The sequence below is a fragment of the Haliotis asinina genome, chromosome 12, assembly GCF_037392515.1.
Source record: "Haliotis asinina isolate JCU_RB_2024 chromosome 12, JCU_Hal_asi_v2, whole genome shotgun sequence".
In the NCBI taxonomy this organism is placed as follows: domain Eukaryota; kingdom Metazoa; phylum Mollusca; class Gastropoda; order Lepetellida; family Haliotidae; genus Haliotis; species Haliotis asinina.
The window spans coordinates 32,762,905-32,775,697 of NC_090291.1; the positions used below are offsets into that span (position 1 = coordinate 32,762,905).

The 12,793-nt window shown below is 41.7% G+C and overlaps 2 protein-coding genes across 2 annotated transcripts; one reads left to right on the plus strand and one right to left on the minus strand.

Annotated features, from left to right (window-relative positions):
- The first annotated feature begins 125 nt into the window (after positions 1-125).
- Positions 126-9,060, plus strand: LOC137258319 (UPF0489 protein C5orf22 homolog). The gene is made up of 7 exons (XM_067795953.1): positions 126-303; positions 1,336-1,481; positions 2,404-2,553; positions 3,561-4,062; positions 6,084-6,193; positions 6,627-6,827; positions 7,931-9,060. Exons 1-7 carry the CDS (start codon positions 244-246, stop codon positions 8,079-8,081), a joined length of 1,320 nt encoding a protein of 439 aa, XP_067652054.1. The 5' UTR covers positions 126-243; the 3' UTR covers positions 8,082-9,060.
- Positions 9,061-11,942: 2,882 nt separating this feature from the next.
- On the minus strand, positions 11,943-12,479 carry LOC137257473 (uncharacterized). The gene has a single exon (XM_067794804.1). It carries the CDS (start codon positions 12,477-12,479, stop codon positions 11,943-11,945), a length of 537 nt encoding a protein of 178 aa, XP_067650905.1.
- Positions 12,480-12,793: the final 314 nt, after the last annotated feature.

Below are 12,793 nucleotides of genomic sequence, written 5' to 3' on the forward strand. Positions count from 1 at the left end.
AATAAAGCCAATATTCTGTATGAGGTTATTTCTTACTCTAGACCAATTACAGTCGTTATATTAATATGAAATGTGCGATCAAGCTTTCAAGGAATGAAACATTCACTGCTGAATTCAAAAATGTCAGCGCCCACGGAACACATGTTTTGGTGAACAGAGTAACCTAACGCGGGAACGTTTGAAATGATTCAGGGAGGAGCGTAGAGATATTGCGATCATATATGAGTTTTATATTTCAGAGAAATGTCTAAAATTAAAAGTCGGAAAAACATTCCAGTCCTCATTGTTGAGAATCATCATGAGGTTAGTAGTTGTATCTAATTTATTATTTACTATATTCTTATATAGCGTACTTATGAGATACGGGGCGGTGGGGTATCCTAGTGGTTAAAGCGTTTGCTCGTCACGCCGAAGACCCGGGTTCGATTCCCCTCATGGGTACAATGTGTGAGGCCCATTTTCTGGTGTCCCCCGCCGTGACATCACTCACTCACTTATGAGATACAATATAATGTATGTGTTCTAGATGTATGGAGCTTGAAGTAAATTCCGTATAACCCCAATAAAACGGCAGAAATCCAATGCATGGCTGCCTCAGTTATATAATGCCATGTCTTACACCTAGACAAAATTATAATAAAGAAGATATAATAAATGCTTGGCCAGATGCTATGTCTCCTCAATATAGCTGTGAATCTGGTACATTTCTGCCTGTATTTATCGCCTTGTCTTATGGTCTGTGCAAGCTGACTCAGCGTGAAGAAGATGCAATCCTCTGTATGAAATGTGAATCCAAAAAGCTCCAATTCATAACAAATCTTAAGGTGTGCCCAGATATCTGAAATACTGGATGGTAGGGCATGGGTTAGACTGCAGGGCTCCAGTAAAGGCTGGGTCCATCATTTGATAGAATTTGTTATTCAAATCACTATATTACCTCACACCATGTAGTGATTACTCCCTTCACTCTACAATAAGTGTTTCCTTCAAATGTATTTTTTCTTTGATGGTGGAAATGGGAATTAAGTTCAGTAGTGAGTTGCCAATTTGAAATTACTTCATGCATAATATATGAACACCAATGCTGCAGAAAAACTGCCCTTTAAAAATGATTGGATCTTTGTCAACATGTTTTTCAAAATAAATTCTTATACATAAATACATTTATCACCAGCTCTACAATCCGGCACATTGTCTAAACTGGATTGTTTCTTCAGTCGAGATAAGTGCCAGTTTTTAGACAGCTTCCACTGTACTCCATTGTCAGTTTAAAACTTGTGGAAAGGTAACCATCCGTTTCATTTCCAAGGGATTATTTTGTACCATGTATTTCAGGTTGTTCCTCTCATCCATCGAGATATTGGATCGAAACATCTCCCATTCAGCAATCTAACCTTGATCCATTTTGACTCTCATCCTGACATGCTCATCCCTGTGGACATGCAAGCTGACACAGTCTTTGAGAAGGAAGCACTATATGAGTAAGTACCTTGTGTTGCTTACAGTGAAGTTTCCTCTGTTGCTTCACAGGTAGTCCAATCATCTGAGGCAGTGCAATTTGCGATGCCTCAGTAATCACGATCCCGCAACTTTACACAAAACAAGACATTTGTTTTATTATGGATTCATATTTGTAGGACCGCATTGACAACAAGGCCTGCCAACATTTTGTTTTTGCCAAAGATACTAAACTGTACATTCTGCAAATTGCAAGGTAATGTGAATTATTTACTGTTAAGTGGGGACATAACACAGAATCATGACTTCATGATTTGAGTATCAAGATAGTCAGTATTGTATCATGAGGCACCTCTATCATAACATCCCTACTATACACTATAATGCAGACATGCCTGTTGTAGATGTGGCAGATACCCATGTGGGTTTGATTCTTTGATTCTTCTTGTTTCAGCTCCATTTCTTCATTTATTTCTTTTCAATAGTGGTAATATCATAGACCTGTCACTTTCAACTTTCCTCCCACATCAATACATGAAAAGTTGCTTTAAACCAAACTTTCTCTGCTAAGATAAACTATGTAATCAATCTTTGAAATGAATCTTAAATTAAATAATGATGTTGGTTTCAAACTCAAATTACTGTCAGACCTGACAATAGTTACAAAAACTTGGCGTATACTAGAAATTGTCACCTATGATAAAAGGCAAGATCATGGCAATTCATTGAGACATAATGCAGATATTTGTCTGCCATGCTAAGGAAAATTTCATGTTTGTCCCTTCTGAATACGCTCTTTAATGAGATAAAACATGACATCTCCCAAGAACTAATTCTCATTGCAGATATAACAATCCCTTGTACACTTATATTGCATGTATTTAAAATTGTCTGTGAAAGTTGTTTTTACTAATCCCCATGTTAAGTTGTTGATCATGGTTACAGTACTTTGAGCATTGAGAACTGGATCCTTCCACTGGTGCATGCTGGTCACATCAAGGACATCTACTGGTTGAAGCCACCCTGGTGCACTCAGATCAAAGACAAACATATCACATTTTATGTTGGAAAATGCTGTAACACTGGAACCATCAGGTACGTAGCCAGTGAAAAGGAAGTAACAGTGTTCATGGGGTGAAAGGCCCTTTCCAGATGATTGACTAACTGATGTTCATAGCTCTTAAACCCATTTTTAACACATTAGGAACGATCAAAGTTAATTTATAAGCTGTGAACTTTTCGAGAATGAGGGCCCAGATCAGTACAATGAATGTGTCCTCTAGTCATGATTTTCACCCCAGCAGCACAGAGTTATGTCCCTTTGGGATACCAGAATCTGATGATCATCAGTATGCTCTGAGGTTTTGGCACTTTAAAGCTTTCCTCCCACATCAAACATATATGCAAAAAGCTCCAGGTTAGAATTGATCTTCTGCAACCCATTTTTTTTAAAGAGGCAACTAATGGGATTGGGTGGATAGGCTTGTTGACTTTGTTGAAACGTGCTGTTGATCACTGCATTGTATGAGCCAGACTTGATTATTTGCAAATTGACGTCACATAGCTGAAATATTGCTGAGTGTGGCATTAAGCAACAAACAAAAGTTTGTAGTCAAGGTTGTGGGGCAAGATGTCCAGTGTCTTAATCTTGTTCTCATCATTACTCTGAAGACCCAGGTTTGATTCCCCACATGGGTACAATGTGTGAAAAAAATTTCTATTGTCACCAGCCATGATTTTGCCAGGATATTGCTAAAAGGTATAAAACCATGTTTACTCACATGTTCTGAATGTTCCAGAGTTAAATTTGTGTTTAAATTAAGAGTGATATTCTGTCACTTGTCTTGTTGCAGTTAGCTGCAAATTTGCTGATGCAGCATTAAGCAACATTCACTCACTAGCTCTGGCACTGCCAGAGTGTGCAGGATTTAATCGGCTGAATTGGCTTCTACGCCTATTTTATGTTTGCAGGCTGTCTGAAACAGAGTGGTGTTGTAAATTACAATATATTCACACTTTTGAAATTTGGCTCCAATCTTTGAACCAGTGAATTAAAAAAGATCACAAAATTGTGTCACCTTACCATGCTTACCATCTTGCAGAACCACATGCACAGAAAGTTACTTCGTGAGCGAGACTCTATATGTTCCTGAATCAGAACTTGTGGAAAAGAAACTAGTATCATTAACTGTCATCAGTGTTGTGCCAGAAAAGTGGTTCCGTGTTGCCATGGGAACAGAGACTTCTAAAGTTAGCAGTAACAGTGAAATAGAGTCAGGTATCCTGGACAAGAGCCAGTCTGAAGATGTAACGACAGAGACCGAGGATGAATCCACAGATTCACCAACTTCAGCCAAACAGAGGAAGACTGATGAGCCGTTAAATGTTTACACTGACAAAACATTATGCTCAGAACTCAATAAATCTTTATATTCGTGCCTTAAAGAACTCTCAGAAAGTCTAGTCAGTAAGGCATTTATTCTGGATATTGATTTAGATTTCTACTCCACCAAGAATCCCTTTCAGGGAATGTACACAGCTCAACAGATGATGTTGCTGAAGAGGTTATACAAGTATACAGGTCCCGAGGATGAGTCCAGTCAGGTTTGTAGCATCATCAATACATTGTGTGTTTGTGTACACTGGGGCATAGAGGGGCAGTAGGGTAGCGTAGTGGCTAAAGTGTTCGGTCATCATGCAAAAGACCCGGGTTTGATTTGCCACATCGGTACAGTGTGTGAAGCCCATTTCAAGTGTCCGCTGCTATGATATTTCTGGAATATTGCCAAAAATGGCATAAGACTAAACTCACTTACTCTGAGGATTAGAAAATGTATGAAAATATTGCCCTGACCTTGAAAAAAACCCAGTGCCATGTGTTTTGTGTGTTTCCCAGGTGTGATATTGTATACATGCATAAATTGTGAAAGCTGCTGTTTTCAGGTTGAGAAAATACTAGTGGTATGTATAGGCTTTGAGAGTGATGTTCCTTTGTCTATTGATGATTTGTTCCATCTCACACAGTGTAGCATGTGTGATCATGTACTGTTTTGATGTTAAGATATTACTAGTGGTATCTATTCAGAGATACAAGAGTTATGTTCCCTTGTATATAGACAGTTACACATCACACACTGTGGCATGTGTAATAATGTATTTTTAGTAACAGGTATGTCTTGATTGTGAAGTCATGGATAGATGTTGAATGTTGTCATGGTAATACCAGGTGGGATGGTCAGTGCAAGGAGTAAAGATACAGAAACTATGCTTATAAGTGACCATACTTACAACAACCAGATGGATATAATGATCTTTTGCTTTCTTTGTCACTTTCTGTATAGATGTTTGATAGGCATATAGAAATAGTAATACAAGACACTAGAAATGGATGCGCAACTTCTTTTTTATTTACACAAATTTCTGGGGTAATACTTGCCCCTTTATCAGGTGACAGATAACTGGGCAAGTACTAGTCCAGAAATGATGTGTGTATATAATAAAGAAGTTGCACATCCATATCAAGTGTCTTGTACTACTTGCTGTATAGTTGAAAAGAATGCGTGCTACCAACTACAGTTTAATGAACTAAATTCAGTGGTCCTTTGGTGTTTGTTATCACCATAATTTACAGTAGAGTGCTTGGAACCAGCATCATTGTTCTCATTATTGACTGATGACATACCAATGAAGGTCTAGGTTTAAATTGGTTATCCCATGCTTGTCACATGAGGTGATTAACGGAATCGGGTGGTTAGGCTTGCTGACATGGTTGACACATGTCATTGTGTCCCAATTACATTCCTGCTGTTGATCACTGGATTGTCTGGTTCAGACTTGATTGTTTATGGACCACTGCCATAAAGCTGGAATACTAGAATTGCTAATTTCGGCAGTAAACAACCAACAAAGAGACATGGCAACTCTAGCAACACAAAGCACACAAAGTAACATCCTCGATATCTCCAGGGTATACGTTCCGATAAGACTCCACTATACCCTGGACACATCTACAGTTCTGCAGATAAATTTATTACCTCCCTTGACTGTCTTTTCATCCAGTCAGGTGTCTACGCTGGGAAGTTGAGCAAACCAATCACAACTCACTTTCGTTTTTTGAATTATCTAACCGATTATACTTGGCAACAGAAACCATGCAGAGGTTCTCTGGAAGAGGTAGAAGGCATTCTTGCATATGTTGTTTTAAAGTTTCGGACCTGTGAATTTGTTTGTATGATTTCCCTAAAATCTGGGACCCACTGCGAGCAAACCTTTGCAGTTGCGACCGCTACCTTTGTTGACACTGGCAAGCTCGGTTATAACGGCGGCCTAGCTGATTGGCTACTGTGAGAAGGCGGAGCCAGCAAAGGGAGGTAATAAATTTATCTGGCAGAGCCGTAAATGCGTCCAGGGTATAGTGGAGACTTATCGGAGCGTATACCTTGGAGATATCGAGGATGACAAAGTAAAGGTGGTTGTGTTTTTGTTTTCAGGAGTAACTTTTTTATGACTTTGTTGAATAAATATCTATGCTCTGGCTCTGCATATATTATTATGCCCCAGTATCTCTGCTTCATTTTGGTTAGAACAGTTGTACAACATTTTGCAAGGGCCATTTCTTTTTCCAGTCAATACAGAGATGTGTATCTCAGCGACAGAAACAGCTCTCGGAACTTAAATTGGCCATAATGACTCTGTCTAATGATATTACTGCACATGTGGAAATGGAAGGGACAAGGTATGGTGGTTTCTTGCAGTGAAAATGACAGGGACTTCTTTGAGGAGCATTGAAAAGATGAAGGAAAACCAAGTTCTATCAATAGTAATGTGTCCTCTATTCATGTTTTACACCATTGTAGCAAAGAGTTATTTCCCTTTAGAATACCAAAATCTGATGATCATCAGTATTTTGTCACCTCAAGGCTTTGCTCCCATATCAAACTTATATACAAGAAGCTGCAGGTAAGAATTTATCTGCAACAAGCCATGTTTGTCCTAAGAGGCAACTAATAGGATTGGGTGGTCAGGCATGCTGACTTAGTTAAAAAGCGTCATCAAATTTATCATCATATCATTTGACAAATGCTTTTCCGAGTTATCTCCCTTTGATGGTAAAGGGAAATGAGCATCTGTATTACTGGTTTAGCATTATTGTTTTTGTACATTAACAGACTGGAGATGGTGCGAGAGCTAGTGACGAGTTTCCAAAATTGTGAGGCTGACTTTGACATATTACATGATGCTGGGTGTACGATGGACGACACAGAGTTGCCACATCATGTGAGCTCGGAGAGGGAGATATGTGCCCTGGTACAGGAAACTAAACAGATACTGGAGGCTTTGCCAAGACCGACTCTCATCACGGTGTCCAGGTGAGAACTCCCTGCTGCTGGACATTCAAACTGGCATCACTGGAGAGTAGGGAAATGTGCGTTTTTGATGACACAACTAGATTTGACAGTGTATAAAACCAGTAAAGTGTTCTGAATCATCATACACAAGCATAGCATCTAACCTTAAAAGGGACAAAAAGACTGAAATGATGTGATCCAAAGCAGAATCTAGCGGGAGAGTGAAAAGTGTAAACACATTATAATTGCAGATTCCCTTCTCAGAAAAGACACTGAAAATGATGTAGCCTGCGACCTCGTATCACAAAGTGACAAATACGTAATCGAAAATGAAATTCTGAACTTATTAGGCCTACTTTATTGTAGAATCTGATTAACATGAGATTTAATCAACACATCTGTGAAAAACTTATTATTTTAACTTTGATAGTGTTTCAGTGAAGGCCATTAGACGAACAGAGCCGATTAACTTTTACCAAAGGAGAGAACTCCATTGTATGGGTTTAAACTCTAAAATTCATTCCCCAGGAGATAAATGTTAGCATGTCGATTGACATAAATAATTACCTCTAAAATGCACTGGAAATACCGATTTGCCATGATACGAGGTCCAAATATAATCAGACCTATATATGTGGTATTAATTGGTTAAAAGTACATGAACCCAGTTTGGCTTTAGATTTATCAGTTTAGTCATGAGAGCTTGACGTCAGGTCAAAAAGTCTAAAGCCAAATACACAAGAGTTGGCAGGGATGTATGCTTTCTAATAAGGATCTGTTCCATGTTTGCATGGAGGTTCCATGGTAGGTTGAGTTTTCTTTAAAATGAGGTTCTTGTTCCAGACTATATTTTTAGTTCATCACCTGATGAAGGAGTAAGACTATACTCCAAAATGTTTTGTTCCTCATATTACCGTAGTTGACAACCATAAATTTCCCCCTTTTTCTGCATCACTCGTAAATAACAAAGAATTTACCTCATGCTTGTTGTGACAAATACTTATGCAAGTTTTGGCTGATTACCTGCTTTGTGTCCAACATAACAAATGATTTAGTGTAAACTGCTCTAGACTTATAATTGTCTGAACGTTTGTTAATGAACGATTCCCTGTTTGTTGTGTCAGGTCAAGTGATGATGACTACTGCCCACCTGACCAGGTAGACTACATCGAGGAGGCTGTGTCACTAGCTCTGGAGGAGGTGTATGTGTACACTCAGATACACAAACACTACTTGGTCAGTGAGGAGGAACCAGTTGGTGGAACGTCATGTTAACCTCTATAGCAGATGTATATGTCCACAACAGTGAGGTTGATTCAGTTGCAGGAACATTGTGTAAAGCTGTACCGCAGACGTTTATACACATCCACTAACACTAGACAGTGAGGATGATTCAGTTGCAAGAATGTTGTGTTAAGCTGTACAGCAGACGTTTATACACATCCACTAACACTAGACAGTGAGGATGATTCAGTTGCAAGAATGTTGTGTTAAGCTGTACAGCAGACGTTTATACACATCCACTAACACTAGACAGTGAGGATGATTCAGTTGCAAGAATGTTGTGTTAAGCTGTACAGCAGACGTTTATACACATCCACTAACACTAGACAGTGAGGATGATTCAGTTGCAAGAATGTTATGTAAAGATGTACAGCAGACGTATGTACACATCCCCTAACACTAGACAGTGAGGATGATTCAGTTGCAGGAATGCATTTAGCTGTACAGCAGACGTATGAACCAACAGAGGATAAATCAGCTTTAGGTATGTTGTGTTGGCCTCCAGTCCAGACTTGTATACCAGCAGACATCCATAAACACTGTGAGGATGAACCTTGTCATGGATAACCATCACACTATAAAGTCAAGTAGGGGTGCTGGGTTAGCCTACAGATGAAAGCATTCACTCAACAATCCGGGTTCAATTCCCAACTTATAAAATGTGTGAAGTCTGCTTCTGGTGTCCCCAGCTGTCGCTGGGATATTGTTTTAAATACAGCTTAAAACAATTGTCACTCACCAGACAAAACACTGGATTGCTAGGAGTTCACTAATGACATACTTCCTCAGCATGAAACCTGGTAAAATACAGTTTCAAGATGTGATTTTATTGCGACGAGCTGATTTTTCATCCCATATAAGTTGTACTTGTCATTGTATGTTCTGTAAGTTGTAAAAACTCAGGGTACTTGTGGTTGTATGTTCTATACCACAAGCCAGTCACACTTCATCAACAACGTTATCTCACAAACTTGTTCCAATCGTCTGTTGTAAACAATCTAAAACAAACTTAAACTTGATATGCAGCTTGGGTTTGACTTGTTTAAGCAGGGTAACACAGAAAGGTGACGAGTGTCCAGGTTGGGAGTGAACAGGTTGGCCATGTCGGTTAGCGTTACCTGTCTTCACGATAATGCCATGTCAGCATAGAGTGAATTTCAATTTAATGGATGTATGTGATCATATTCCAAGGAAGGATTTGGAGCAGGAACAGTTTAAATTTATACAAAATCTCTAGAGGTTATGAATTCTTTGAAGAATGTCCTCCTTGGGGTACATATATAGCATTAAAATATCCATTCTAAAATGCCTACGACAGTATTGACAATATTGAATAAATATTTTACAAAACAAAAACTCGTTTTTGTCTTGTGAGACCACCCCTACAGGGCCCCTACCTGGGCCCCTACCTGGGCCCCCCAACAGCCAAGAGCAGGTAACTCTCGGCATGTACCTCGTACCTCACTTTTCATGCTGAACTAGTCAGACAGAATGTGGGGAGGTGGGTGGCCGTACCCCAAGGAGGACATTCTTCAAAGAATTCATAACTTCTACAGGTTTGTATAATTCTTTTTCAGAAGAAGTCCTCCTTGGTGTACATACATAGCATAAGACAGACTCCCAACGAATAGAGTCGGGAGCGGCATTCTGTCTGCTAATGTGTACCCTACACACACTCTCATACACTCCCGAAGCTGCGAGAGATAGAGAAATACACTTACCCAATCACCAAACCACTGATGTCAATCAGGCGGGGGCGTGGCAAATTACGGTTGAAGAGCCAATCGACAATCAACTCAACAGTGATGGACATATGGCCACACCTCGATCTCTACACTGACAATATTCCCCAAACCAGCGAAGCAGTGCCGGGAATAACAGTGCAAAATTGAACAATAGCATATGTCGACGCTTAAGTGAAAGAACAGGGTTTTTTTTGTTTTTTTATAGAGGTATTGTACCACCACCAGTGAGTACCCATCACCAATAAGAAATGGTTTCGGGAAACCCACCACCATGAATAAATCATTTTATACAAGGTCGAGATCTCAAAAGCTCATTCAGCTAGGGGAATCACGACCCTGCCCACTGGTGAGAACTGTATGGCCAAACCGAGCACGCTCCCATGAATGTTTGTCCAACTGGTAGTGACGTATGAACGTGCTCATCCGGCTCCAAGTAGCCGCTGAGCAGATCTCCTCAATGGGCAGAGCTGCTGCATAAGTCAGTGACGTAGCCACTGCCCCAACTGAATGAGCCTTGAACCCCTTAGGGATCGTTAATCCTTTATGAGTATAAGCCATACAAATGGCAGAGATAAGCCACCTAGATATGGTTTGCTTGTTCGCCAGCAGACCAGCTCTCCCCCCGCCATAACAGTAAAGCAACTGTTTATCCTTCCGGATATCAGCAGTTCGTTTGATAAAAGCTCTGAGACTCTTACAGACAACTAAAACGTGAGCACGTCGAAGAGAGGTACCGGACGAGGGAGGATGCATGAGTAGCTCAATAGGTGCTTTAACATGAAAAATGCCTGCGATCTTAGGACGGTAAGAATCCGGCAGTCTAATACTGACCATGTCTTTGTGAAAGACGTACAGAGCAGGATCTGCTGATATTGCGTGAATGTCGCTTACCCGCCTGCCAGACGTCACCGCCACAAGAAAGGCAGCCTTAAACGTTTACAGCTAGAGAGAAAGAGACGACAGCTCCTGAAAAAGAGGACCGGACAACCAGTCAAAGATGACTGACAAGTCCCACAGGGAACTAATCCGCCGGACAGTTGGACGGATCCTATCCATGCCTGCTAGAAAGCGCTGCACAAGAGGGTGCTGCCCCAAGAGAGCACCGTCAACAGGAATATGAAACGCTGAAATGGCTGTGGAATAGCCCGGGATAGTGGACTCTAACTGGGACTGCAAAATTTCCAACACTTCAACTAAAGCGTGCATAACAGGCGCATCTATCCTCATATTAAACGTTTGTCGAATCCCTCCGCGAAGCCAGAATTGTGTTTGCAACTGGTGCAGGAATTCCGCTCGTTTGGAGGCGATCCCGGACAGCAGCCAAGCCATCCACAGAATCCTGGGATTCGGGTGCAGCACTCCATTCTGGGATAGTAAGTCCCGTCAAAAGGGTAATAGAACAGGAGGCAGAGCCAGAAACCTTATCATTACCGGAAACCAGCTTTGAGATGACCAAAGTGGTGCAAGGAGCACAAGCAGTCGAGCTGGTTGGGTGGCAAGCTGCGAGAGGACCCTGGGAATCAGCGGTAGAGGCGGGAACGCCCACAGTACCCTGCCCGTCCAATCGAGTTTGAAAGCGTCCTGAGCGATGGCCCTCGGATCCGGTATCTGAGAGCAAAACACCGGAATCTGGTTCGTCCCCCACAAGCCAAACAGATCCACCTGGAACGGCCTGAACAACTGGGAGATAATCCCAAATATCTCCCGATGGAACATCCTCTCTGTACGTCCTGTTTCAGGATATAGGTCATTGCTGTCTGGTTGTCCATTTCCAGACGCACCACACAGCCGCGAACCATCTCCTGAAAATGTTGGAACACTAGCCGGACAGCTCTCAATTCGAGCACGTTTCGTGCTGTAACCATTGACCCGAAACTGACTGAACGCCCAGTACGCCCCCACCACCCTGTAAGGGAAGCGTCTGTCTGAGTTGAGAGATTTGGTGAGGGAGTGTCCAGGTGCAAGCCCTTGGATAGATTCCCTACCACCGTCCATCACCATAAATGAGGAAGTAACCACTCCGGAGTGTGGAGAATATAATGAGGCCACATCCGAGCCAAGGCGTACTGAATGCGTCGCATCCTTAACCGCGCTCTCCTAACAATGTCTACCGTCGCCGCCATGTACCTAACAACTGGAGCCAAACCCGAGCCGAAGGATCTTTGGAGATCTGATCCAGAGACAGGGAGACTAAGCCTCTCGCTGTGTCGACCCGTGCGCCTAAGAAGACCAGATCCTGTGTAGGAACTACTGACTTCTTGAGATTGATAATCCAGCCCAACCTGGTGAGAATACACATCACTGCGAATGTTGCATCTCGACTCAAGTGAGCGGCAAGTGCCCGTAGGAGCCAATCATCCAGGTATGGGTGGCAGCACCTGCCCTGTGACCTGGCCACTTGCACTCGGATTAACATAAGTTGGGTGATCACCCTCGGAGCTGTAGTGATGCCGAAGGGAAGCACCCGAAACTGATAGCATACCCCGTCGAAGGAAAACCGAAGGTACTTCTGGAACTCAGGATGCATCGGAACGTGCAGGTATGCGTCCTTGAGGTCGATGGACGTGAGCCAGTCGCCTCTTTCTACAGCCTCCGCTGCCTCTCGGACAACTGTTGCTGCTCCAGGAAAGAGGGTGGACCCCATCCGGAAGGGCAGTGACAAAAGAGCTTGCTGAGTGGCTGGAGAATAACGTGCCACAGACAGCCGCAACCTACAGAGGCCCATAACCGCAGACATCTGGTATACGACTTTTATACTCTTGCTGGCGGATCGTGATGGATGTGCATGGTATTTTATCAAGAGTCATGTGAACCAATCAAAACTCGACATTCTTACATGAGGCTAGATAATAAAATATACATCAGGCTAATGAGGTCGAAAGGAGAACAAAAACTAAGTATGAATCTGACATACATGATTTACTTAACTATACATATATTTACAAACAATCTTTGAGA

Excerpts from the sequence above, each read along its gene's own strand:
- LOC137258319 (XM_067795953.1), top strand. The coding sequence starts at position 244 with ATGTCTAAAATTAAAAGTCGGAAAAACATTCCAGTCCTCATTGTTGAG. Across the intron at positions 4,063-6,083 it reads CCGAGGATGAGTCCAGTCAG|TCAATACAGAGATGTGTATC; the intron begins GTTTGTAGCATC and ends TTCTTTTTCCAG. Across the intron at positions 6,828-7,930 it reads ACTCTCATCACGGTGTCCAG|GTCAAGTGATGATGACTACT; the intron begins GTGAGAACTCCC and ends TTGTTGTGTCAG.
- LOC137257473 (XM_067794804.1), bottom strand. The coding sequence starts at position 12,479 with ATGGGGTCCACCCTCTTTCCTGGAGCAGCAACAGTTGTCCGAGAGGCA.